The 26,298-nt window shown below is 40.8% G+C and overlaps 1 protein-coding gene across 1 annotated transcript; it reads right to left on the reverse strand.

The window, feature by feature from the left end:
- On the reverse strand, window positions 1-26,298 carry LYPLAL1 (lysophospholipase like 1). Its single transcript, XM_081941702.1, has 5 exons — window positions 26,150-26,298; window positions 23,739-23,838; window positions 3,586-3,755; window positions 1,495-1,610; window positions 1-321 (listed from the first exon to the last, which is right to left on the reverse strand). The coding sequence occupies exons 1-5, from the start codon at window positions 26,238-26,240 to the stop codon at window positions 97-99; spliced, it is 702 nt and encodes a 233-aa protein (XP_081797828.1). The 5' UTR covers window positions 26,241-26,298; the 3' UTR covers window positions 1-96.

Genomic DNA, 26,298 nt, shown 5'->3' on the forward strand with positions numbered 1-26,298 from the left:
TAAAATTATCAATGCCCTATTTTATGAATTTTTGCAGACGTTGCCACTTCAAAATAATGCTATTTTACGATGGTATTTTCCATTATTGTTCTTTAATCAAAGCTCTTCTGGCAATTTTTTCAAAATCCAAGATTGCAGTTTTTCTAGCTCACTTGTGCTTAGTTCATGATAAAGGTTTGGTAGACTCAGAAATGTAGTTGTTGCTCCCAGAGCTTTTAATGTTTTGTTGGTTTCTTCTCCCCAAGAATACAGAACCAGTTCATCAGCAGTTCCATGACACTGAAACAACTCTGGGAGTTCTCTTTCATTCTTCTCCAGTGCCTAGTAGCAAAAGAGACATTAACAATCTTAAATCATGTACATTTTTAACAAAAAGGAAATAGTTGTCCAGACTGGTGTCTGAATTCATTATCTTCTCCATTTAAAAGACAGACAATTAGGCAATAAGGGAGCGTGCAAGTTTTATGCAATGAAAATAGTGTGAACAGAAATGTGCTACCTGGCACCACCACCTAAAATACCTAATATTTTATACATATAGGATGAAGGTCTGCATTGGAAGGGCCCTATACACAAGCAGGTTTCTTATGCTATGTTGATCTTGCATTATCACAATTCTAAATCAGGCAAGGCCTCTACAAAACTGCAGCAGACTCCTTATCTCAAACTTGTTTTCCAACACACAAGAACAAGGAGACAGGACAAGTATATACCCACTAGCAAATCCCTGTTCTCTCGTGCATTGTATGAAGCTGTGAGTGCTTGAAACAGTTGTGTGAATGAGTTTTCAAAGAACCAAGCATAGTAGGGCCTGTTGTTTTGGATGCCTCAAATGGAAATGCCCAAAAACAAAGACAAGGCTTCAACTGCATGAACTTTGCCTCTGAGCTGTAGCTTCTAACCAAATCTCTGCTGAAGTAAAAATGCTCTGGAAGAAACTAGACTTATGTAAGTCTATTAATGGAAAGAACCCTTCTGCCCCTGCCCTCATATATGGCACAATATTACAACTATCATTTACATGATAAATGATAGTTTATCTATTCAGATTATTTATTTATAATAGTTTATCTAACGACTATTCCTGTTCTTAACCTATTTGGTCAAGGATTCCTTCAAGAGAAGGAAACAAGGAAATTATATAACCAATGCAGACTTTTTACAAGCTTATAAGATATTAATGAGCTTTTTTATTGAAGCAATTTGGATTCCAAAGAAAAATATAGTATTGGGCAATCCATGTGTGGACAATCCATGAACTTTACAAAATGTAAAGCGTGGTGGACTTTTTGTGCATAGTTTAAGCCTTACGGATGTATTCCCATATGCTCCCCCAATTGTTTATTTGATTTAGGTCTTGCTATTCTGTTAAAAGAAAATGTCCAACAAACAAAAACAATTCAGTAGATGAAACAAATACAACTACTTCATAATGTATTATTTTTTGCCAATTCTGGAACTGCAGATTTTTTAAAAAATGTAGTGAGCATCTACCTGGTAAACAGCTGAATGCTTATTGAGAAAACTTGAAAGAGCGAATACTCCGGCCACCTCTTGGTGATATCTGTAAGCCAAATGTAAAGCCATGCATCCACCCATTGAAAAACCACCTGTGGATATATTTTAAAGATAAAAAAGGAGACAGATTAAACTACATATTTAGAAGATTTCAGAACTGTTTTCTTTTGTTCCCAAACAAATGTGCAGCTTGTATTGTATATTTTTAAACAAGAGGTTTTCCTCCCTTAAAATAATTATTAGTGAGGACAGAATGTTAGATTCCCTGACCACAAGGTAATAGAAAAATAAGCAATGATTAGGTGATACAAATAATATGGCAAATGGCTGAAAAGCAAGCAGGAGGCTTGGTGTTAAATTTGTCATTTGACTGGCAAATGCCTCACTTTCTCAAACACAACCTTTGGATTTTATAAATGTACAATTCTTTTGATGAATTGCTTTAAGACAATAAGATGTATTTCACATTTCTTAAGACTTCAGATAATTGATTTTGTGGTAAACTCCAAATCTATTTCACATTTCTTGCATCCTTGCTATATTTATTTTAGTACCTTTTAAAATTGTTCATAAAAGTGAATTATTGGTTTAGTGTTTATAAAACTAATATATATTGAAAACTACATGAGTTTCCAAGACAGCTAGAGAAGCTGATCCAAAGAGAAGCACAAATGCTTTAATTGGATCTGTAGCAATTATCTTTTAAAAGTTTCATAAATCTCATTAATTTCGTCTGGCTGAGGATTGATGGTTGGTTAGATATCCCTTTGAATGGCTTGTGAGAAAGTACAGCACTGTAGTGGAAATGCCAGTCAGGAACCAGTTATTGGCTGACAAAAATCTCTCCAGAGTGAAGGAGAGATACGGCGATCACACCCTTGTGCCCTGGAAGAGCTGGTTCCTTGCGAAGAGACCACAAAAACTGAATTTTTTTGTGGTTGATCACCATTGATATGAATTTAGAACCCAAGAGAAATACCTCAAAAGGCAGGGAAAATACACTCTTGGTGAGGTACCTTCTTTTTACACTAAGAAGAGGAGGAGAAGCTATCCTAAAGGATCGTAACTTTAAATCCAAGAAACTTTTGAAATGATAAAAGGGATAGCAATTTTAGAAACATTTGTGACCAGAAACAACTTATGGACTTTCCGTAAAAATGGAAAAAATGAACTTGTGGATTATTGACTTTGATTAGAAATGAGGCACAAGATAATTTTGATACTTTCAAGAAAATTTCAATAATAATTTGTTAAACAATATTGTCAAAATTATGGGAGAGAATTGTGATATCTTCCTGAAGCATAGCAACACTTAGCAAAAGAGCCTCAGCACATTGTCTCGGATGGACAAAAATTTAGTTGCTTCTTTTTCTAGAATCAACTCAGGTTGTTAGGTCTTAGTTACTATTCCACTTCATTAATGGCTAAGCAGGAATTTTCTAACTCAGTGTCTTCCAACTGTGTTGGACTGCAGAATATATTATCCACAGCATAATGTGCTACCTGGTAATGATGAGATTTGTAATCTATCTAGTCTAGAGTACATCAGGGAGAGAAGGATTTGTATTAATCGGTCTAAGAAAATCTACATGTTTTGGCTTTTTTTCCTCCATTTTCCATCTTGTACCATGTCTATCACTATAAGGCTTTAGGCAGATAAGATATTGTTTTCTTAAGAGATTAGAAAACTTCAGATATCTTAATAAATTGGCATTCTTAGACAATCTCTATTGCCACTTTATGCAATATAAGAGTTTTCAAGAGATTAACAACTCCTCTCTGGTAAATAATTAGTCAGTGCAACTGGGTTTTATGTCCTCATTTCTCTATAAATTGAATAATGTTTCCTCTGCAATAGAAATCCAAAGTTACCAATCCTAGTTAGAATCAAGTTTGTTTCTAATAATAATGATTGAATTGAATATCTAAAAGCCATTAGTAACTAAAGACTTACAAACTCTTTGGCTGTTGAAACCTTCAAAGCCATTCACCATATTTTTAGGCTTGCCTTGGCTCACAGGATGAGTTCTCCTACAAATGTTATATATTTCTCCTTACAAATCTTACCCAACAGTATTCTGTTTTTCCTGATGCCATTTTTAACTTCATCATCAATCAAACTGTTAAGTGCTTGACACATCACATCAATGGTTTCAGTATGTTCTGGGCAATCATTAGAGATCTTGTATCTGTCAAACCACACATTGGACAAAGATCCCCTCATTGGTGTATATGGTCTGAAAGAAAGATGGATGAGAAATGCATGAGGACAAATTTTATACAAAAGTTTTTTTTTTGTGTTTTAGAATCATTCCCTTTGTACCTAGGAAACTGGTGTGCAAAATTGCCACTCAATCATGGAGGTAAGACAAAACTACATCAAACATCTATGTTTGTTTAAACAAGACCTGACTCATTTTTAAGGGTATGTATGTATGTCTATAGAACATTAAGAGCAAACAGGCTGTTCATATGCAGGAATCTAACCTCGTGTTTGCCATTTACTCTCCTAAACTTGGTTGTGAGTATCTTTGCTTTAGAGCTTCTCTTGGCATAGATTAAAAGATATGGAATGCAAAGAGCCTATATTTAGAACAACTACTCAGATCCCCAAGTACAGTGACAAACCTTTAAACTCAGAATGCAGCTTCCCTTCCATCAGCATTGTTTTACCTCTTATATCATACAATTAACTGCAATTAAAAAGTTGTTGTAAGTGAAAACAAGAATATAAAGTGAATATTGCTATAAAGCATGTTGTTTTAAAGTAGTAGTTACATAAATCCATAAACACTTTCATCCATAATTAGAGAAACACTTGATAACATAGGGCATATTAATTCTCTTAAATTCTTTAGTTTCTTGAATTATCAGTGTTAACAGTTTCAACATCAGTAAGCAATGTTAAATGTATTAAGAAACATTTTCTAAACTTTCAAAAAGTCAACACTGTACTCAAGTGATTCTTCACACAGCTTATACCCTTTGCAGATATCCACTAAAGGAGGACAACCCATCAAGTTGAACAAAACAATATTTTTTTTAAGGAATGAAGATTTTTAAAAATAAAAGGCTGTTTAGGAAGACACTATTAATCAATTTTTTAAAAAAAGTCTTGTCAGAAAGAAAGATGTGTAATTCCATTTCTTCCAAAATGAAGCTCTGGAATCTATCATGCAATCCCAGAACTGTCGATCCAGTTTAGTATAAAAATAAACATATGTCAGATAAGGAATGGGGCATTGGTTCTTACCTGATACGCCCCTTCTCTGGGCAGGCGGAGACAGCGGTCATGCATGGGCTAACTCAGTCAGTAACCAATAGAACTGAGTCTACCAAAGTGATGTCATTGCCTCTGAGGAGGATGCTCCCACTTTTCTTGACAAAGGAGATAAGTAGACTGCTGTGCAGTGAACAATTGCTTTCCGTCCTGTGACATCACAACATGCTCCCAGATCTCCTTTGCGAAGTAGGCCAGGACCCCAAAGGGTGGGGATGACCGCTGTCTCCACCTGCCCAGAGAAGGGGTGTATCAGGTAAGAACCAACGCCCCATTCTCCAAAGTTGGTGGAGATAGCGGTCATGCATGGAACATACCAAAGCTGGTGTGTCCCCGGGAGGGAATGAGACTGGCCTAGGAGCTGGAAGAAGGAAGAACTTGTTGAAGGACTCGCCGTCCGAAGGCCGCATCCGCCAACGCATACCGATCCACCTTCTAATGTTGTATAAATGAATTAGGAGTAGACCAGGTAGCTGCCTTGCCCACGCTGCTGACGTAGCTGAGCTGCATGTGGCATGAGCCGTAATGTTGGATGGAGGTGTGAGATGATGCGTGATGTAAGTCTGTGCAATGGCAGACCTGATCCATCGGCCAATCATGGATGGAGAAGCTTTCAGCCCTTTGTTGGTAGGGTGGAAAGGTACGAAGAGGGCTTCGCTGCGTCTGAAGACTGCTGTCTTGGCAATGTAGATCTTAAGAGCATGCCTGACGTTTAGTTTGTGCCATTTGAGCTCGACTGTGAGAAGGAGGACAGAAATTTGGAAGAGGTACGGAGGCAGACAAGGCTTCAGGGACCGTCTCGAGGCCTCCCAGATGCCTTCGGAGCGCTCAAAATGACCCTCCAGGGAAGCCTCCGGACAGTCCCTGAAGTCTTCGGAGCACTCAAAACGATCCTCCAAGCAAACAGGAAGTGACTTCCGGAAGGCCTCCGGGGGGGGGGGGGGAGGCTCTTTTCACCCTCCCCAGGCTCCTATAAAGCCTCTGGAGCCTGGGGAGGGCAAAAAATGGCTTTAAAAAAGGGTGAACGCAGCTGGCCAGCGCGCGCATGCGCACTGTCCAGCTGACAGGGCAGCGCCTTGCGTGCCCTGACAAATGGCTCCGCGTGCCGCCTGTGGCACATGTGCCATAGTTTTGCCATCATTGTCCTAGTAGAATAGTCAATTATTAAACACTAGTTAAGGAGAAAGAGATTAGCACAGCCAGTTCCAATCAAACTGAGCCTAAAAAAACGGGAGCATGCTCCTCAGAGGCGATGACATCACTTTGGTAGACTCAGTTCCATTGGTTACTGACTGAGTTAACCCATGCATGACCGCTGTCTCCACCAACTTTGGAGAATGATACATTCAGAATCTGAAGAATAATGTTAATGGGTAATAAAGAAGTCTCAGCAATGCAAAATACACTGTGCCCTCCTTTTTTTTAAGAGTTAAGATTTTTTCTTGTAAAATGGCTAGCAGTAAATTTAGGTAGACATGTCTGTAGGAATGATGCCATCTCTTCTACATTGGAGGAGCTTGGTTTGCTTTTCCCGATATTCAGTTTGAAATAGATCGGACCACTGGTGGTAGCTTCTGATGGCTCTTGGCTTCCAGTTCACTGGCAACAGAAGAACTCAGGGTCGGCATGGGTGCCAATTGCCATGCTAAAGAACAGCTCTGCACACATGCATGTATTAAAAATTCATTTTTTTGTCAACTCAGCTTTTTTGTTGTAATAAATGTTCCCCAGCTGAAGTTTCTTTTAATTCCATGAACATAATCCAAGAAAGCTAAGCAAAGTTTTAAGTGTCCTCACTTTCAACATGGGAGATTTAACCACTTGGCTAGCTCTTATCCTTTTATATTCTACCCATTGAAGATGGATGTATAGGCTTAATTCTTTTTCTGAGCCTCTGGTTGTGCAAAAATATTTCTCAGGCATTATATTCAAAGCTGTAAGATAGCCTTCCTCCCCAAACCTCAAAATGTACTAAAATTTCTAAAGAAAGAAAATATTTGCTTAATCTAACAATGATTTTAACATTTATTCATAATTCATAAATTCATATTCATTGGCATAACTACATTTGGGCAAAGAGTCTGGATATACAGGTAGTCCTCAACTTACAACATTCATTTAATGACCATTCAAAGTTACAACAACACGGAAAAAAGGATTTATGACCGTTTTTTACACTTACAATCATTGCAGCATCCTTATGGTCACATCAAAATTCAAATGCTTGGCAATTGGTTCATATTTATGACAGTTGCAATGTCCTGAGGTAATGTGATTTTTTTTTTTAATTAAATTTTAAAAATAAATTTTACAATTATCACCCCTCTTACCCTTCCCTCTTCCCACCCTCCCTCCCCCCGACCTCCAAGAGCAAAATACAGGGTATAAACATTTAACAACCATACGCTAACATAAGCTAACTAATTTTAACATGTTACTATTCTTGTGCTTTAACTCCACCTTTATTAAACTAACTTTGAATAAATTGTAACATTCTTTATGCCTTCATTCATAAGCTAACTGAAACTTTTTAGTCCGGTATTTGTTTTGAATATAGTCAATCCATCTTCTCCAGTCCAGCTTGTACTTCTCATCTGAGTGATCCTTCAGATACGCTGAAATTTTGGCCATCTCTGCTAAGTTAACTACTTTTAACATCCATTCTTGGATAGTGGGCAACTCTTCCTTCTTCCAGTATTGCGCCACCAACAATCTTGCTGCTGTCGTTAGGTTCAAGATCAGATTAGTCTCTATGACAGTACAGTCTGAAACTATGCCTAACAAAAACAGGTAATGTGATTTTCTGACAAGCAAAATCAACGGGGAAGCCCACTCACTTAACAACCGTGCTACTAACTTATCAACTGCAGTGATTCACTTAACAACTGTGGCAAGAAAGGTCGTAAAATGGGCAAAACTCACTTAACAACTATCTCACTAAGAAACAGAAATTTTGCTCTTTTGTGGATATAAGTAGAAGACTACCTGTAGTTAGGCAAGACGAATCAAAGTGTGAGTAGAATGCATACCTATAGTTCTGAAAATTTGAGGAATAAAGAGCTATTGAAAACCTTCAAAATGAAGCAGATCATAAAAGAACCACACTAAGGAATATTTTAATGAAATTATTTCACTGGTGTGCAAAATGTAAATACTGCAGTAAAAAAAACCAACCCTCAAGACCAGGTTGCCCATGTTGAGAATAGCTACCATTTTTCAGACACTAGAGGAGAAGATTTGAATAACCCTTATATTTAGATTATGAAATCTTGTTATAGCATCATACTCTTATTCTGAAGGTCTATTTTAGATATAATTTATGGATCAACCTTTGAAGTTACTATCAGTATTCTTTGTAATTAAACAAAAATACAATTATTATCACATTATGATGGTTGAGGGGAAACATATATTTCTTCTACTGTTCCGCTTTTGTAAGTGTATCTATTCAGTAATGTTAACCAAGCATTAGACAGACTATCATTATTGACTTGGATTTTCTTTTTGATGCGCCATTCATCAAAATGAAATCCTGATGCTGTTTTACCCGCACCTCCTTCAACATCACTGTTATTGATGTAATGGTATTCAGAAGTTATCTGATTAAAAGGTTCTAGCCATTTAATGTATGGCAGAAAGACCTAGTATATCATTGATTCATACACCCCCTTCCCCAAAGAAATGCACCAGAGATAAAGGCATAACTAGGTCAGAGTAAGAAGCAGGCAATGAAAAATTGTTTAGTTTGTTTATACAACTTTGCATGTGACTAAAAACACTCTCTTTGTTGGTAGAAGACAGTAAATTGAATCAGGCAACACTTGATCAATCACAACAGATACTGCAGGAAAATTCTTAGATAAAATATGTAATAAAAGAAATTAGGTAATGATTTTCTAGAGGAAAACTGTTACCCTGAGATTTGATAAATGGGACAATATGCAACAATGGTTTTGCCAAAGGTAGTAGTGAAATAATAAAAAATAGGGAATATTCCTTATTAAAAGAACAAGAATGATGCATAGCACTAAATCTTAATATATAGCCATGGTAAAGCTGTAGCAAGTTGCCAAAATAATTTCAAATGCTTAGAATGTCCTTTTACATTAAACGTCTTGCAGAAAGTGCTGTGAAGAAAACTTGGGGAATCAATTCTACGTGATATTTATACATATACAAAAGGTATAGCTTTACTTTCACTGTCATGGCTGCTGTCTTATCTGTTTGGACTCCCCCCCACCCCCACCCCATTCATTGCTACATATAAATTTGGAAAGAACTGAATATAATTATATTTCCTATGCAGTGTTAGCTAAGATATTATAGATGTATTACTTCAAAATATATATGATTCTTTTATGTTCAATCTATTTTTGTTAAAGAAAGCTAGCCAGGCAAACAGGATGGTTAGAGAAATTAAAAGGTGGTAAAGGATGTATAAATGTCAGAAATGCTGTCCAAATGTTTATCAGAAAATTGCACTTGAGCTCATTCAATGTCTAATATTGTTTGATATTGAGATCAACATTCTGCTTTTTTGATTAAACGATTATGAAAAATTTCTAAATAATTACTTTGCATGGTTATGTATAGTATCTTATAAAAATGAAGTCTATACTAAAGAATAGAATCCTGAAAAATGTATATTTGGGTTATTTTATAGAGCAAAAATGCATTTTCCTGGAAATGATAACTTTATAAACTTTTTGACTAGTGAATAAATTATGTTAGAAATAATTATGCTGAGTCTCCTTAATTAATGATTTAATATATTATTTAAATTGCTTACTCCTTGTATTATGTTTTTATTTAATCTTGGGTGAGTGTTCATTTATATTTTACAAATGTTTGACAATGGTTCAATAAAAACTACAGTATTTTTCGGGGGAAATAAGACATATCTTTTTTTCCTCAAAAAAATACAGCTTTTTTTTCCTCCCGAAGCCCTGCCCCCTTCACAAAAATGGCCATGCATACCCTTATGGAGGCTTTCAGAGAACTCCTGGGGGCTGGGGAGGGCAGAAATGAGCAAAAAATGGGCTGTTTTTTCCCCCCCAGCCCCCAGCAGCACTCTATAAGCCTCCATATAGCTATGCATGCAATTTTTTTGACAAAAAACGGGCCTGTTTTTGTGAAAAATGGGCCATTTCTTGCTTGTTTTACCACCACCCCACACCCAGGAGTACTCTGCAAGTCCCCCCCCAAGGCTATTCATGCTTTTATTTGAAAAAAAATGGGTCCATTTTCATGAAAAACAGGCCGTTTTTGGGAGGTTTGCAGAGTGCAAACACCCCCCCCCCTCTTCGGAAAGCTCTTTAGCTAGAGTGATTGATGAGAATTAGACTGATCAAGTGCTGTGCCAGGAGAAACAAGTCTTAGGTGCTGCAGGTTGTCAACGTTTTCCTTCTCCAGCCCATGGATAAATACACCTGGAAACATCTACCTACCTACCTACTCTCTCTCTCTCTCCCTACCTACCTACTGTATTTCTCTCTCTATCCCCTTATCTACCTACCTATCTACTCTCTTTCTCTCCCTACCTACCTACTGTATTTCTCTCTTTCTATATATATATCCCTCTATCTACCTACTTACCTACTTACTCTCTCTCTCCCTACCTACCTACTGTATTTCTCTCTCTATCCCCTTATCTACCTACCTATCTACTCTCTCTCTCTCCCTACCTACCTACTGTATTTCTCTCTCTATCCCCTTATCTACCTACCTACCTACTCTCTCTCTCCCTACCTACCTACGGTATTTCTCTCTCTCTCTATCCCTCTACCTATCTTATCTACCTACCTACTCTCCCTACCGACCTACTGTATTTCTCTTTCTCTCCCTCTATCTACCTACCTACTTTTTAAAAAATTTGCCTCTTCAAAACCTTAGTGCGTCTTATACTCATGTGTATCTTATACTCTGAAAAATACTGTACTCAATTTTTTAAAATAATGTATTTAAATTAATTCCACCGATTGCTATATAGCCCCATACTGTGCAGAGTTGAAAAATAACAGGCATTAGATATCTTTAAATCAGATCTCCACAAGCCGAGGCCCTAGAGATCCAGGCAAACTTTAAATGCAGACTGTAGACTTTGAAAGTTAGTTCATTTCTAGAAGAGTTTTTATACTCCTTTCATAAAAAGTCAGAAGCAGTTTACAAAAGTAACACTATTGCATAATAAAAGAGTCTAAAGTGAGATTCAACAGGATAATAGTATAAACAAAATTAAAAAAGAATACAGGAAGTTTTCCAAGTCAAACTTGGCATAGGACAATTACACAGACATATCTAGGTTATTTTCTTTACAATAATAAAGAAGTGATTTACTATTGCCTTTTTACAGGTTGGATTTTTTCTCCCAGACTAAGTCTCTAACTCTGGAATTTCCAGCGATTTCCCAATCATATACTCACTGGTTATGACCCGTTTATCTTTTTTTTAGTATGAATCAAAGACATTTAAATCAGAACAAAAAGCAGCCACTCTAATGGAACCATTAGGAAATTTGGTAGCTGGAGAAAGTCAACATAAACTTATAGCTCCTTCAGCTCCTATAACTTTAGGGAACATTAAAAAGCAGATACCTAGAGACCTACAATTCTAAAAAAGAAATTTGGTAATACAATGCTAATATATAAAAGTACCAACTGTAACTTTATTTAGAATAGAAAAATGAATTCTACACAAAAACGACATCATTTAGGGACTCTTTCTATTTGAGTATCTCATGAAATTCTAGCTTTATTGAATTTTCATTGGATTGCTTTGTATGTATAAATAAAAATAATGTGTGCTTAGAATATCAGAAAAATGTGACCATAGTTATAGTTGGTTAAAAAGGAGTAGGAATCCGACTGAGGTATTTGGTGAGTTATCCATAGCAAGTCTCCCAATACAATTCTATCAATTCATCTCCATTACTATCAACAGGGTTTTTGTGAGTCAAGTATCTGCCAATTTATTTAAAATAGTGTCAAGCTGACTGATGATTCTGTATCACAGCCAATAAGAGAGAATTGCTACAAAGAACTCGGGGTGGGGGTGGGGGTGGGGAACCACCCTGCATTGAAAGCTTAAAAAAATGTCTGCATTATTCAACAAAGCCATTTTCCAAGGCTCCATAAATATTTTCTTAAATGGAAAGAGATCAACATTCTTCACAATATATACAATAAAAACTGCAAAAGTTATCTGCCGGTAACTGAAGAGAGTGCATGTAGAGTCCACGGTCTTGCTAGATTCAGTTTGAATTTGGAGTGGAAAAGATTGTGAGAAGGAAATGCACAGATTCCTTGACCTAGATTTAGTGAAGCGTAACAAGGTACAGTATAGTTATTTCAAAAAGTTGGGACAACATAATTTTTACTTGAACACGTTACCTGCTATAATGCCAATTTAAACTATCACTTTCTATTTAAGAGAAATATAAGAAATATTCTTTCTTGATTTAGGCATTCAACAGAAAACAAATGTTTAAGTTGCTCCGCTAGCAGCTGTAACAGTATTTAAAATATTAGACATGCCTGCTCAAAAGAGAGAGAAAACGCATTTTGAGAGACGTGGCAGCAAATGCTATTTTTAAAATCCCAACCAAAGTTGTAACACATTTAATCACAATAATCAAGGCCTGCGGGAATTAGAAAATGAAATTATATATAAGAGAAAGCTGAATCAGCTGTTTTTCGGCACTGTAAATAATTAAGCAACCTATGGAAATATAGAGCAGGTTTTCTACATAATCCTTAACCTATAAATTATATAATCTTTGCAAGATTATTATTTGGCCACAATTATAATTCATTTAGAAACTGGCCATTGGAAAATACAGCCCTTAAATGCATTTTTTTTTCAATGACTATTGAGCATAAAGGAAAAGGCTAGCATATTCACCAAATGAATCAGTTGTTTCAATTGGTCACCAGCTAATGCACAAAACACTGCAACTTTGACAAATTGGAAAAAAGGGAAGGGAAATGAACGATAAAGCTAATGCTTAAATCTCCCCTGTTTTAATAGCCATGACCACTGGCAGTCTGATTGTAATAGAAACTCTGGTTGAAAAAGGAATTGTCAGTTCCTAAAACAAATACCCCCACAAGTTTTTTATTTACAAGATTAAAGAAATCCCCCCCCCCCGCTTTTTTTAAAAGCAAAATTGTCTGATGATATTCACTGCAGCACACAGGAACTCATGAGAAACTCCACTGTGCTATTGTAATAACTGAAAGTTGACTTCTAGATTAATCAGTATTACTTCATCTGACTGGCAGAGGGCCTTTATGGTTTTAAATGGAAGAAAATATTTGTAGCATGATCCATTTTGATCTGGCAACTAAATCTGAGTCTTTTTTATATAAAATGTGCACTCTAAATGAGCTATGCTTATCTTCCCATGTATTGTTTCCATTCAGTGACCATGATCTATTGATACAGAAAACTGTTATTAAGGAATATAGTTATTAAGCAAAGCTCTGAACCTAAAGTTAATAGTATGAAATCATCCAATAATTCTCCCCAAATTGCTATAGTAAAGAAGGCTGTGTAGATCTCTGAAGAGGTGTGTTACACTTCTAGCCAGTAAAGCAGCCATAGGCTTTACTTGCAACCCCTACCTCAACCTTCATCAAGATAGAGGTCATCATCTACACAGGCCCAGCAGAAAACGTCTATATTTCAGTAAATGAAATCAGGCAGCAGACAGCAGAGTTAAATCAGACTCGTGAGATTCACAATTTATAATATCAAGAAGCACTTTTTTTTCTTTTAAATTAAAACTGGAAGATTTGTTTTTAAATTCAGAAAGGCAAAAAAAAAAAAAGTTCCTTTGAACAACTCCCAAACCATTCTGTCACTGGAGCACTATTATTGCTAATGAACTGGTTTTGGTATGCCCTGGCTCTCTTTCTTCAGATGATGTTCCTATTCATATAATGTCAGCAAGCAAACCAAATATATTGCAAGTAGGCACACCAATCAAAGGAACTAAAAAGCAGCCATAATCTCGGATAGATATTAACTTCTAGTTTTGAGAAAAAGCATCCCCTATTTCAGTGTTTTCAAACTTGCCAAATTAAGATACATGGACTTCAACCTCCAGAATTCCTCAGGCAGAATGATGGCTGAAGAATTGTGAGAATTGAAGTCCACACATCTTAAAGTTGACAGGTTTGAAAACCACTGCTCTATCAGAAGGATTCACAACAAATGTTCTAATCAAAGCTGAGCTTTTCGGCCAGATCTACCATGCTGGCCAAGCATTATTGCTGAAAGTACACTAGATTTTTTAGGTAAACAGCATTGAGTAAAAGTCTAAGGTCACTTCTAAGAGACCCAGTCATTTTCCTATCACAAAAAGTTAAAAATATCTGCTCTCACAATGATCATGTTATACTTGGCATGCTAAGTGTTGATTTGAGGGTATGAGGCCAATTTTAGAATGAGATGGTTTACCCTTTTGGCATCAGGGCAACAAATCTAATTTACTTCAGTAATTCTATTTGACTATGCAGTACATCAAGTCTGAAGTTCCTGAAAGCAAATGAAGGCAGCACTAACTACGATGGAAACCACACTTTTGTTCGCACTGTCCTTCCTTTGATTAGACCTGCCATTCCCATCATGTTTTCTAAAGCCTTTGAATGGAGAACATTTAATAGAAGAGAAAAAACGTGTCTTTGGCAACTTTCTTCCAATAACTGGAATGTAAGAACAGCAAATCCACTGCAGATAAACTCAGGAAATACCAAGATTTGTGCTCTTCCTCCATTGCCTTTGAATGCTTCTCTAACAAATAACATTTGTTTTCTTCTTGGAAGGAATATAGTAAAGACTCTCAAGCTTTTACATTCCTATGTAAAGACACCAGTAAAGTACAAGTGAATGACCCAGCTTCACTTCAGAGAGCTATCTGGATTCCTAACTGCTGGAGTCAACTACGACCGTGCCATGGTGTCCGCTATGATTCTGCCAATTGATATGTTGAGGTAGATTGTTTTGCTTTGATAGAAATCCCTTTTTTGCACATGCACAAAAAATATCATCAAACTCCAATGCAACAACTAGCAAATCTGTTGTGACCACTTGAACATTTTATGTTGTGAACTGGTATCAAAGAGCACAGAATGCCAACTGAATTGGCTGTTTATTCTATAAACTCTGAAATCATTTTAATTGTATTACATATGGGTTTTGCATTATTTTCATAATCACCTGAAAAACTAATTCAAAAATTACTAAGCAAATTATCCAAGGAAAGACTTAGCAGTGTCATTGTTCTACCTATCTATCTGGGGAATGAAACTGAGATTGTCTATTATATTTGAATATGCATTTGAAACTTCGATCTTTTAGGAATCGGTACAGAACCCTATCCATGAAAATACACAGACTTCAAGGATTTTCTGCCAAAATCTATTCTCTGTCCGTTTACAAAATACTTGAAACATAACTTCATCTGCTCTGTTTCAACTTGTCACTGAATTATATCCAGGAAGGTGACAACATAGCAACACTCTGTCATTTACTGCCCAGCTGTCAGTGTCATATGCAAAGTGACATTTTTAATCGCATACAACTAATAAAAGAAGGTTGGAGAAGAATAGCCTGTACAATCTATTGAAGTTTAAAATACATAAATGCTTTGCTGTAAAAACCGACAAACAAATGCAGAAGAGATAACCTGGTAGCTAAAGTTCAATTTGATTATGACACCAAATCAGTTCAATTCTTAGCAATCAGATAGATTTTCTCCACAACAATTTGTCTCCAATCTAGTTCTTCAGTCCAACGTTGCATCCACTGCCACTGTAAGCGAGGGGATATATCTTGATGCTTCTTCCTGCCTTCTTGTCTTTTCTTCCGTCTTTCCCAGCATTATAGCTTTATCTAAAGAATCGTTCTTTATATATAATGTGTATGAAGTATGATAATTTGAGGCAGCTCATTTCTGCCTTCAATGAGAGGGCTGGGTTCATTTGTTTAGTTATTAATTTGTTTGTTTTCTTCGCTATCCATAGTATTCTCTGGACCAACACCAAAATGCAAAAATGTCAATTCTCTTTTTATCCTGCTTCTTCCAAATCTGTACAATTCTAACTTTTAAGGACAGACATGTTATACAAAGTTTCTAACCTTTGTAAGTACAGACATGTAATATATCTCTATATATTTCCCAAGGTTTTTACTAACACTCTACCATGTGCTTAGACTGCAGTTCTTTCTTGACTTCTTTTTCCTTTACTACTTGTTTAATTGATCCTAAAAGATAGAAAATACCCACCATTTCAATCTCTTGAAGTGATATCTTCAATAAGGCTGGTTGCTGTACCTATTGCCATTAATTTTGTCTTCTTTATATAATATAGCTCCATTTTCCACTTTTCTTCATGACTTTCATTATTAGAGCTGTCAGTTCATTTACTATCAGACACTATCAAAGTAGTGTCCTCAGCATAGTATAGGCTACTGTTATTTTTCCTCTAATTTCAAAAAATATTCCAATCCAACTTCCTACAGTAGATGTTTCACATACAGTTTGAATAAATAAGGTGATAATATATAGCCTTGTCTCATTTGCCTTCCTGGAGTCATTCTGCTTTGTAATGTTTGTTTAAAATGAGGCTTCCTAATCTATTTTATAGGTTTCGCATGAAGACAATGTATTCCAGGATTCTGACTTCTGAATGACACAATTCACAATGTGACATGACGGACACAATTGAAGTCTGTCTATAATTACTGAAGCACATATAGAGTTCTTCTTTATATTCTTTGACTTTCTCAATTATTCAGCACGAATGAATAATAATATTTCTTGTTCCTTGGCCTCTTCTAAACCCATTTGAACATCTGGCATCTCTCTTTGCCTGTTGGGATAAAATATGGGTTGGAGGATCTGAAGCATTGTTTTGCTCTCACGTGAAATTAAAGGCATTGTAAGATAATTTCATTAAATCTTCTTTTCATCGGTATTGGTATGTAGACTGATCTCTTTCAATATACTGGCAACTATGCTGTTCTCCAAATTTGCTGGCATAGATTGGGCATAACCTTTACTGATTCTTCTTCTGTTACTTGCCACATTTCTTTATATTCCTGTATCCTCTGACTTGATAAAATGTGGGGTATTGATTTAACTTCATCTTCAGCAGTAGGAAACGATCCATTTAGAATCAGTTACTATCTCTCCATCTGCATCCTTTAACATACCAGTTCAAGGTCAGAATTTACTTCTGGGTCAGAAATGTTCAGACTCCCCCCCTACCCCACGTCTTAAAAAACTATTTCTTGCATCAGCCATCTCCTTGATAGAAAACACTGCATGCTAGTTCTTGATCCATTCAACTTTTTCATATTTTCATCTTAATTCAACCTGCAGCAGAACACAGGCGGAGTTCAATTTTTCAAACCTGGTTCAATGATTCCTCCATTTATTTATTTTTATAACAATTTTTATTTAAAATTACAATAAAAACTAATACAAATAAAAAATACAAAGAATAAAATAAAGCAATAACTTTCCCCTTCCTTACAAATATAATTTTAGTAACTTATCACATTTTCTTAAAATGCAACAAATTATCTTTCCCCCATATCCCCTTTTTTATAAACAGATCCATAAAAACCTAATCAATTTAATCCTGATATCGGCAAGAATCCTTTAAGTGTTGCCAGAGATAACAACATATCAATTTTAATCTTAATCAAATAAACCAACTTTATTATTTTACTTAACCATCTTGATCTTTAGTCCCTTCTGATGATGTCCTAGAATGTCAGTTGGTCTTACCTGAACTGCATGTCTAGAAGGTGGCGTGGGAGTAGTCACATCTGGGTATTAACACAGCCCTTTTGCCCAGAGACTGAGGTAATAATAATAATAATAATAATAATAATAATAATAATAATAATAATAATAATAATAATAATAATAATTTGGATTTATTAGCCGCTCCCTTTCCAAGTAGGACTCGGGGCGGCGTACAATGGAGCATAAAACATAAAAGATAAACATAAAAGGTAAATCTTGAGGCCACACCTCTGCTCCTTCTCCTGACTTCCCCGGATTAACTGATGATCCTGTTGCAGAGAAGCCTGGGAAGAAAGGGGACAGAGAAAACACACACATGCACCTTCTTGCCCGGCCCTCGTGCCTCATAGGCTTGGAGATGGCCAATCTGATCCACCTGCTGATGGTGGCCAGGGAGACCTTAGCTTCCCAGGTAGAAGGTTGGAAGGAGACAAAAAGCGCTTCTGACCGTCTGAAGGTCGCTGTGCGCCTCAGGTAGATGCGCAGGGCTCTTCTGACATCTAGTCGATGCCAGGACCTTTCCCTTTCCCTGGAAGGTTTCGGGCAGAAATCTGGGAGGACTATCTCTAGCGCCCTGTGGAAGGGTGAGTTGATTTTTGGCATGAAAGCGGGGTCCAGTCTGAGGATGACGTGGTTGTCTAGGAATGACCAGAGATCCTCCCTGCTGGAGAGAGTGTTAAGGTCGGACACCCTCCTGGCCGAGGTGATCGCCACCAGGAAGACCACCTTGAGGGTCAGGAATTGAAGGCTCACCTCCCTCAGGGGTGCAAAGGGCATCTCCGTCAGCGACTGGAGCACCGTGGGAAGGTCCCAGGTCGGGAATCAGTGAACCATGGGAGGCCTAAGATTCGCTGCCCCCTTGAGGAATCGCCTTAAAACCGGGTGCTGAGACAAGGGTTGGAAGCCCTCCCCCAAGACAGTGGACAGGTCTGAGACCTGCCTTCTGAGGGTACTGTGGGCCAACCCCTTCTCCAAACCCTCCTGGAGGAAGTCCAGCACCTGGGGCACAGAGGCCGAGGACGGGTCAATCCCCGCCATTGGGCACCAGGTCGCAAAGGCAACCCAGGACACATTGTAGATGCGCGTGGTGGAGCTCCTCCTGGAGGCCTCAATGGTCCTAATGACCTTGGTGGAGAAATGGGCCCCCCTTAGCTGCTCCCGCTCAAGCGCCAGGCGGTCAGATGGAGCCACTCCGGATCTGGGTGTTCCAGAGTCCCCTGGCACAGAGCCACCTCCCCCTGCGGGATCTTCCAATGGGGAGATGTAGACATGTCCACCAGGTCTGCCAGCCAGGGTGACGTGGCCAATAGGGGGCCACCACCACTACCTCTGCTCTCTCTGCTACTAGCTTCCTGAGGACCCCGGGGATGAGGGGAAGGGGAGAGAAGGCATAGAGGAGGCTGGCCGGCCATCTGCAGCGAAGGGCATCTGTGTCAACTGCTCCTCGGGTCGGAAACCTTGATATGAATCTGGGCAGCTGGGTGTTCGACGGAGATGCGAAGAGATCCACTGTTGGGCGGCCGAACCTCTGACAAATCTGCTGAAAGATGCTGGGGTGGAGCTGCCATTCTCCGTTGTCCACTGTCTCCCTACTGAGCCAATCTGCCTGCTGGTTCTCTATCCCGGATATGTGCTCCGCCCTGATCGATCGGAGGTACCATTCTGCCCAGTTCTCCAGCCAGAGAGCCTCATTGCGCAGCGCCTTGGAGTGCGTGCCTCCCTGTTTGTTCACGTGTGCCTTGGCTGCCACGTTGTTCATCAGGACCAGAACGTGTTGACCGGACACTGTCGCCTTGAAGTGTCGAAGAGCCAGGTGGATCGCTGAGCTCCAGCCAGTTGATGTTTCGCAGATCCGTTGGGGCCAGCGGCCCTGGGCTAGCTGTGACTCCAGGTGTGCTCCCCAGCCGAACAGACTTGGGTCTGTCGTTAGGACCCTCCTTTCTGGCTCCCTGGAATAGGGACTCCCTGCTGGCAACAGCCACCAACGGAGCGAGAGGAGCACATGGGGTGTCAAGGGGACCTTGAAGCTCGCATCGCTTGTCCCGTTTCTCTGGTGCAGAAGCAGGAACCACTGTAGCTTTCTGGAGTGGAGGCGGGCCCAGGGCACGATTCCTATGCAGAAGATGAATTTCCCGAGAAGCCTGGAAAGAAGAGCTACAGGGACAGAACAAGTCTTGCAGATCTCCTGAACCAGCTGAACAATGCTGTCCCTACGCTCCAGTGAGAGGAACACCTCGCATGCCACAGAGTCCATGATGGTCCCTAGGTGCTGGAGCCTGGTGGAGGGGGCCAGATGGCTTTTCTTGAGGTTAATCGAGAACCCCAGGGACCTCAGGGTGTCGATGGTGAAACCCAGATCCCTCTTGGCCCTGGCCGCTGACCAGGCCAGGACAAGGATATCATCAAGGTAACAATGGAAACGGACTGGAATGGATCGGAGGTGTCCCGCTGCTGCGGCCAGTACCTTGGTGAAGGTTCTGGGGGCTAATGCCAGCCCAAAGGGAAGGGCCCTGTATTGGAAGTGGTTATCCTTGTGGGAAAATCTGAGGAACCTGCGGTGCTCAGGGGCGATCATGATATGTAAATAGGCCTCTGTGAGATCTATGGAAGCCAGGAACTCCCCCTGACGGATGCCCTCTAAGATGGACTTAAGTGAAGCCATCTTGAACCTGCAGTCTGGAGTTGAATAACTTGAGGTCTAAGATGGCCCTCCACCCCCCTGAACTCTTGTGAACTAGAAACAGGTTTGAATAGAATCCTGATCCCTTCTCCCCCTCCGGAACCAACTCCACTGCCCTGATAGCCAGCAGGTGGGACCCCCTCCACTGGGACTTAAGCACCTCTAGGAAGAGGTCTGGGGTGGGGATCTCCTCCTTCTCCACCTGGGGCCTGTGGAAGGGCCCCTTCTTGTTCCCCCCACTCGTGCCAGGGGTGACAGCAGCTTGGGTGGGCTCTGGATGGTTGTCCAGGTCTGCCGTGGCCTTTGCTTTTGTAACAAGGAGCTAAACAAGGAGGGAGGGAAGAGATAGGTGATATTGGGTACCTCAGACACCTGGGAGTCCTCATCTTCCAAGAACCCAATGTCCTTCAGTTCTTCCTCTTCTAGATCTGAACCCTCACTGGCGGAGGAGGGAGAGGATGACCTGGGCTCTCTGGGAACAGGCGACCCGGGTTGGTCTCAATGTCCTCTAGGGTTCCCCTGGGAAGGCCTTCTCCTGGAGCCCTGGGGCTGGTGCTTCATCCCCGTGGCAATCCCCCGTGCAATGGCTCTGGCTAAAACCTCCTGAAAGCTTTCAGGGAGCTCTGGGAGGGACAGGGGAAGGTCAGGGGTTGCAATGGCGCCCCTGACGCTGATGATTGCGGAGCCAGCCGGCGCCTGGTGGGGCTCTGCGACCAAAGTGGTCTCCCCGTGCCCCCGAGGGGTGAGCAGGCGATAGAGGAGGTGATAGGGAGCTGTGCCCTCTGCTAGAGCCCCTTGGGGATCCCGGGGAATCAAGCTGGGCCTCCTCCAGCGTGGGAAGCCTGCGAGGGGAGCGAGATCTAGTGGGGACGTGCTGATGGTGTCCCTAGTCCTCCTCTTGGAGGCCCTGGTGATCCGCACCTCCTTGCTGGGGATCTCCTTCCTAGTGGACTTGGAGGTGCTCTTCTTGGAGGAAGACCTTCCTCTGGTGACTGGGTGAACCCCCCTGGAGGTCCCCTCGCCTGGTTCCGAGTCCCCTGGGGATCTAGGGCCGGCCGCTCCCCTGCTCCTCGTGGCCTCAGCCATGCTAGTACTCACATTCACCACCTCTGCCTGTTGTGCCGGCCTCGGCTCGACTGCATGTCCTGCAGCTTTAAGGCTCCGCGCGCCTCCCGAGCGTGCCACCAACAGCTGGGCTCTCCCCGGATTACCGGCCGAGTACAGGCCCAAGTAACTTCCTCCTGGTTCCGGCGGTGGCTTCTGGGTGCCTGCGGCGTCCGTAACCAGGCACGCCGACCATGCGCTCCACTCACGTGCTTCTTCAATGGCCACGGTCCAAGATGGCGAACATGTGGTCTGAATCTGCCGCTCCGATCCTTCGGGAAGCTTTGGAAGGCTGTCCTCTGCTGGCTCTCAGCTTCCTGCGATCCTCTGTCGACTGAATCTCCTCGGAGCTCGTGGCTAGGATAAAGACCCCTCCGCGACCGTCCGGCCGCTTGGAGGCTTTCCGCTAGCTTGAGAAGCTAGCAACTGGTGAAGCACGAGTGAGGAGAGTTGATCTGATAGAAATAGCTGAGTTGCTGAAAGGTAAGGTGTTCGAAGTGAAGGGAGAGTCAGGAAAGTACTCCTTCTGGGCCAAAGACTGAGGTTAATCTGGGGAAGTCAGGAGGAGGAGCAGAGGTGTGGCCTCAAGATTTACCTCAGTTTCCGGGCAAAAGGGCTGTGTTAATACCCAGATGTGACTCCTCCCACGCCCCACTTTGGAGACCTTGTTTTATTTTCATTTCTACTTTGTCCCTTCTCACAAACTTTTTCAAGCTTTAACAAGCCCCTTTTGCAAATCCAATACATGTCCTTTCTTTGTCAGGAGAGGGATTATTACCTACTCACTCTACTTTTTGTGAAACTGTCTTCAGTCCGTCATTTCTTCCCTGGAAGACCCAATATCTTTGTGTTGCTATCACAGTATACCAGAAGTGATATGAAATCCCTCTCTTCTCTTGAGTTGTGCTTGGTCACCAGTAAGAATTGTGGGTGTCCCACTGCTCTCTGCAACAGAAAACCTTTGGATACATATGATAGGCAGTGGCCGTTCTGGGAGTACGCTCTATGGTTGTACGCTCTGCCGGCAGCTGGCCCACAACCATAGAGCTTATGCCCAGAGCGGTCACTGCTGGAAGACTCGGTTTGGAAGCCACCGAAAAAGCCATGCGGCGGCGGCAGCAGCGGAGATGCCCTGGCTTTGCAGAGAGAGCTGGGCCAGGGCATTGTGAGGCTGGGAGGCGCATGAGCGGGAGAGGAACAGCTGCTCATGCAACCTCCCTCTCAGCCGTGCAGAGCGTCTTTCACTGGCATTTCGAAGGCACCAAGCCGCGGGAGCTGGGTGGCAGCAAACAGGCGCTCACGTGGCTTGGCGATACCCCTAGGTCAGTGAATGGCGCTGTGCCCGGCTGGAAAGGGCGTTTGCCGGGTGGCTGCTCGTGAGCATGGTCGCTTCATGGCTTATATTTTTGCCTACCAGAAAAATGGGGCATGGCCTTATTGCCAGGACATGTCATATTTTAGGGGAAACATTGTAGTAGTGGAGGTAGAGAAAGATTTTATTTTCCTGGGCTCCAAGATCACCGCAGATGGGGACTGCAGTCAAGAAATTAAAAGACACTTGCTCCTGGGGAAGAAAGCTCTGGCAAATCTAGACAGCATACTAAAAAGCAGAGACATCACCCTGCCAACAAGAGTGTGTATAGTCAAGGCTATGGTTTTCCCAGTTGCAATGTATGGCTATGAAGGTTGGACCATAAGAAAGGATAAGAGCCAAAGAATTGAGGCCTTTGAACTATGGTGCTGGAGAAGACTCCTGTGAATCCCTTGGATTGCAAGATGATCAAACTGGTCAGTTCTAGAGGAGATCAAGCCTGATTGCTCTTTAGAAGGCCAGATCTTGAAGATGAAACTCAAATACTTTGGCCACCTAATGAGAAGGAAGGACTCACTGGAGAAGAACCTAACGCTGGGAAAGATTGAGAGCAAAATAAGAATGGGACAACAGAGATTGAGGTGGCTGGATGGACTCACCAAAACAGTAGGCGTGAGCTTAAATAGACTCCAGAGGATGATAGGGGACAGGAAGGCCTGGAGGAATGTTGGTCATGAGTTAGAATGTTGGTCATGGGTTGGACACGACTTTGCAACTAACAACAACAAAAGCTTAGGACTTTTGAGACTTGAGAGATATACCCAATTCAGCTATCTTTTGCTAGTATCCCTACTGGACGTGTTCTTACCTCTATAAGCAACTTCACTTTACTAAAGAAAGAACAAGTCAGAGAGATACTGATTTCTGAAACATGAGTGGAACTTCAAATCCTTACAAAAATTAGCTTCTATTTTTTCAATATCATTTTATAGACTTACACTACTAAAGATAAGAAAGAACACAATACCTGGCAGGAGCTGTTGGATAAATGACTTTTATATGTTGGAAAGACAAATCTTGCTTCAAAACCTGCTTGATCCAGTCTCTTACCCCTTGACCGGTATCACCTGAATAACACAAACAGGTAGAACTGAATTAGACATATATACAACAGAACAATGTAAACTGTCTTATGAACCTCAGTATTCATCTTGTCCATACAATTTTCTTTTTTCAAACTTTTAGGAAAGATACAGCTGGTTGCTTATAAAAACCAAACCTAATGGGCAACTGGTTTTCAAACATCAACAATAAATAAAAAGGTAGTCCTTGATTTACAACGTAATGGAACTTGCCCATTATGGATTTTAAGTCATGAGATAAGTCAAAGCTTGTACCCATCTCTAGTAAGGAGATCCCTGTCCTACCCAGTGCAAAAATCCAACTTTATATGGAGTCCTTGTCAGCTCTCGTCTCTGCTTGAATGCATCCAATGAAGGAGCACATGCTACCTCTCTGATAGCTGGTTGATTCCCCAACCAAACTGCTATTATTGTTTAGAATTTCTCTCTTAACATTTAACTGGAATTTACTTTCTGTAACAGGATCATAATTCCACAATTTATACTCTGAAATGATAGATAGCAGAACTTGGCCTTTTACTATGGGAGAGATAATTGAAGATTGCCTTTATATTTTGGCATAATATATTTCAATAAAATATGTGATACACAGAACTAGACCAATTACGGTTTGACATCATGAACTACAACTTCTTATAATGTGGACCCTCTGCTTTGGTTGACACAGTCCTATATCAGTGCAATCCTAAAACTGCACCATTTTTAAAAAGAAAATGCCAATCATCAAACTGCTTATTTTAATTATGATAGGTCTGGCTGTCTTAAAGGAAATGGTAACAGTTGATATTACTTTTTACTGTAAAAAGGGAAAACCTGAAAATTTCAATATTTGAATAGCAAATACAGATTTTTAAAAAGCTATCCAAATTATTGTGGCTGAAGGAGGAACAATTCCATATTGTTATTAGTGAATACTCAGTCACTTTCCAATAGAGGTTTATAGCATATGTCAATCATATGACAATGAGGTGGGTATTTTGAACATAGCATAAACAAGACAATTGGAGAGTTAGCTAAGGGAAAACTGCCAACAGCCTCCTTGATTATGGTGAGCATAATTTAAATTAATCTTTTTTTCCAAGCAACAAGCTATTTCTATACTTTAACACTTGTGCTTCTTATTTTCAGTTACTCTGTATGTGGATAATGCTTAACGTGGGGATATGTTTAATGTGAATTACTGGATGTTTAACCTGGAGCAGCCACTGTTACAGGTAGTCCTCAACCTATGACTCCAACTGAATTTCTGTTGCTAAGCAACACAGTTAAGTGAGTCACACCCCATTTTGCAACTTTTTGCCATTGTTAAGGAAATCACTGCAGTTAAGTGAATCTGGTTTCTCCCAGTGACTTTGCTGGTTGGAAATTGGCTGGGAAGGTTACAAATGGTGATCACGTGATCCCAAGACAGGGCAACTGTCATAAATACATTTCAGTTGCCAAGCACCCAAATTCTGATTGTGCGATGCTGCAATTGTTAAGTGTGAAAACCAGTCCGAAGCCACTTTTTTCAGAGCGTGTTATTTCAGTCACTAAACGAATGGTTGTAAGTCAAAGACTACTTGCATCTGCATGATTGTAACAATTTGTAAAAGGAAAGCCGCAAATATGAGGGCATCTGTACAGCTGCCTATGGAAATAGGGGCAACAGATGCATGGTCTTTTTCCATACATTAATCTATTTGATACAGAAATGCACTGGGAACACGAAAGGACAACTCTGTATGAACAGGACCAGACATAAAAACACTCCAGAACACACAAGACCCTTGCACTATGTTGCACATGTCCTGACAGAGCTTCCACTGCCCTCAGAATCAGAACAGAACTTGAAGGGACCTTGGAGGCCTTCTAGTCCAGCCCCCTGTCCAAGCAGGAGGTCCTATACATTTTCAGACAAGTGACTGTCCAGTCTCTTCTTAAAAACCTCCAGTGATGAAGCACCCACAACTTCTGAAGACAAGCTGTTCCATTCCGAACAATTAAGGCATCATTACGAGGAATTACGGAATTACGAGGCAGATTTTTAAGAAAGGAAGAAAAATAGGGCAATGATCATCCTCCCGGAGCAGCGTTTCCCTTCCCGAGTACCTCTCTGGGAGGGTTCACACATTTGGGGTTTAGTGAACAAACCACGAGGGCTTGCCCCTTTCCGCACGCAAGTCCTGTATGCCAAAACGAGGCGAACCGCGTCAAGGGCTTAATGCACGCGTGACCTCTTTCGGCGAAAAGGCCCCACGGACTAGCCCAGAGATTGCCGCCCCCAGCAGACCATCTTGAGATCGGGAGCCTCCACCTGAGCCATGGAGAAAGATCACAGAAGCCGTGTGTCTCCCCGCCGGGCCCACCGCTACCAGGCTCTTCTGCAACGCCGTCTGAACAGCCATAGCGCCTATTTCCTTCCCCCGGCCGAAGGGGGGCGGGGGCAGGGGGAGAAAAAGCAAA

Source organism: Natrix helvetica, assembly GCF_964273705.1.
Source record: "Natrix helvetica genome assembly, chromosome: 2".
NCBI lineage: Eukaryota > Metazoa > Chordata > Lepidosauria > Squamata > Natricidae > Natrix > Natrix helvetica.

Coding starts and splice junctions, on each gene's coding strand:
- LYPLAL1 (XM_081941702.1), bottom strand. CDS start 26,240: ATGGCTGTTCAGACGGCGTTGCAGAAGAGCCTGGTAGCGGTGGGCCCG. Junction 23,839..26,149: donor GATCTTTCTCCATGGCTCAG/GTGGAGGCTCCC, acceptor TGTGTTATTCAG/GTGATACCGGTCAAGGGGTA. Junction 1,611..3,585: donor GAAAAACAGAATACTGTTGG/GTAAGATTTGTA, acceptor ATATATCCACAG/GTGGTTTTTCAATGGGTGGA.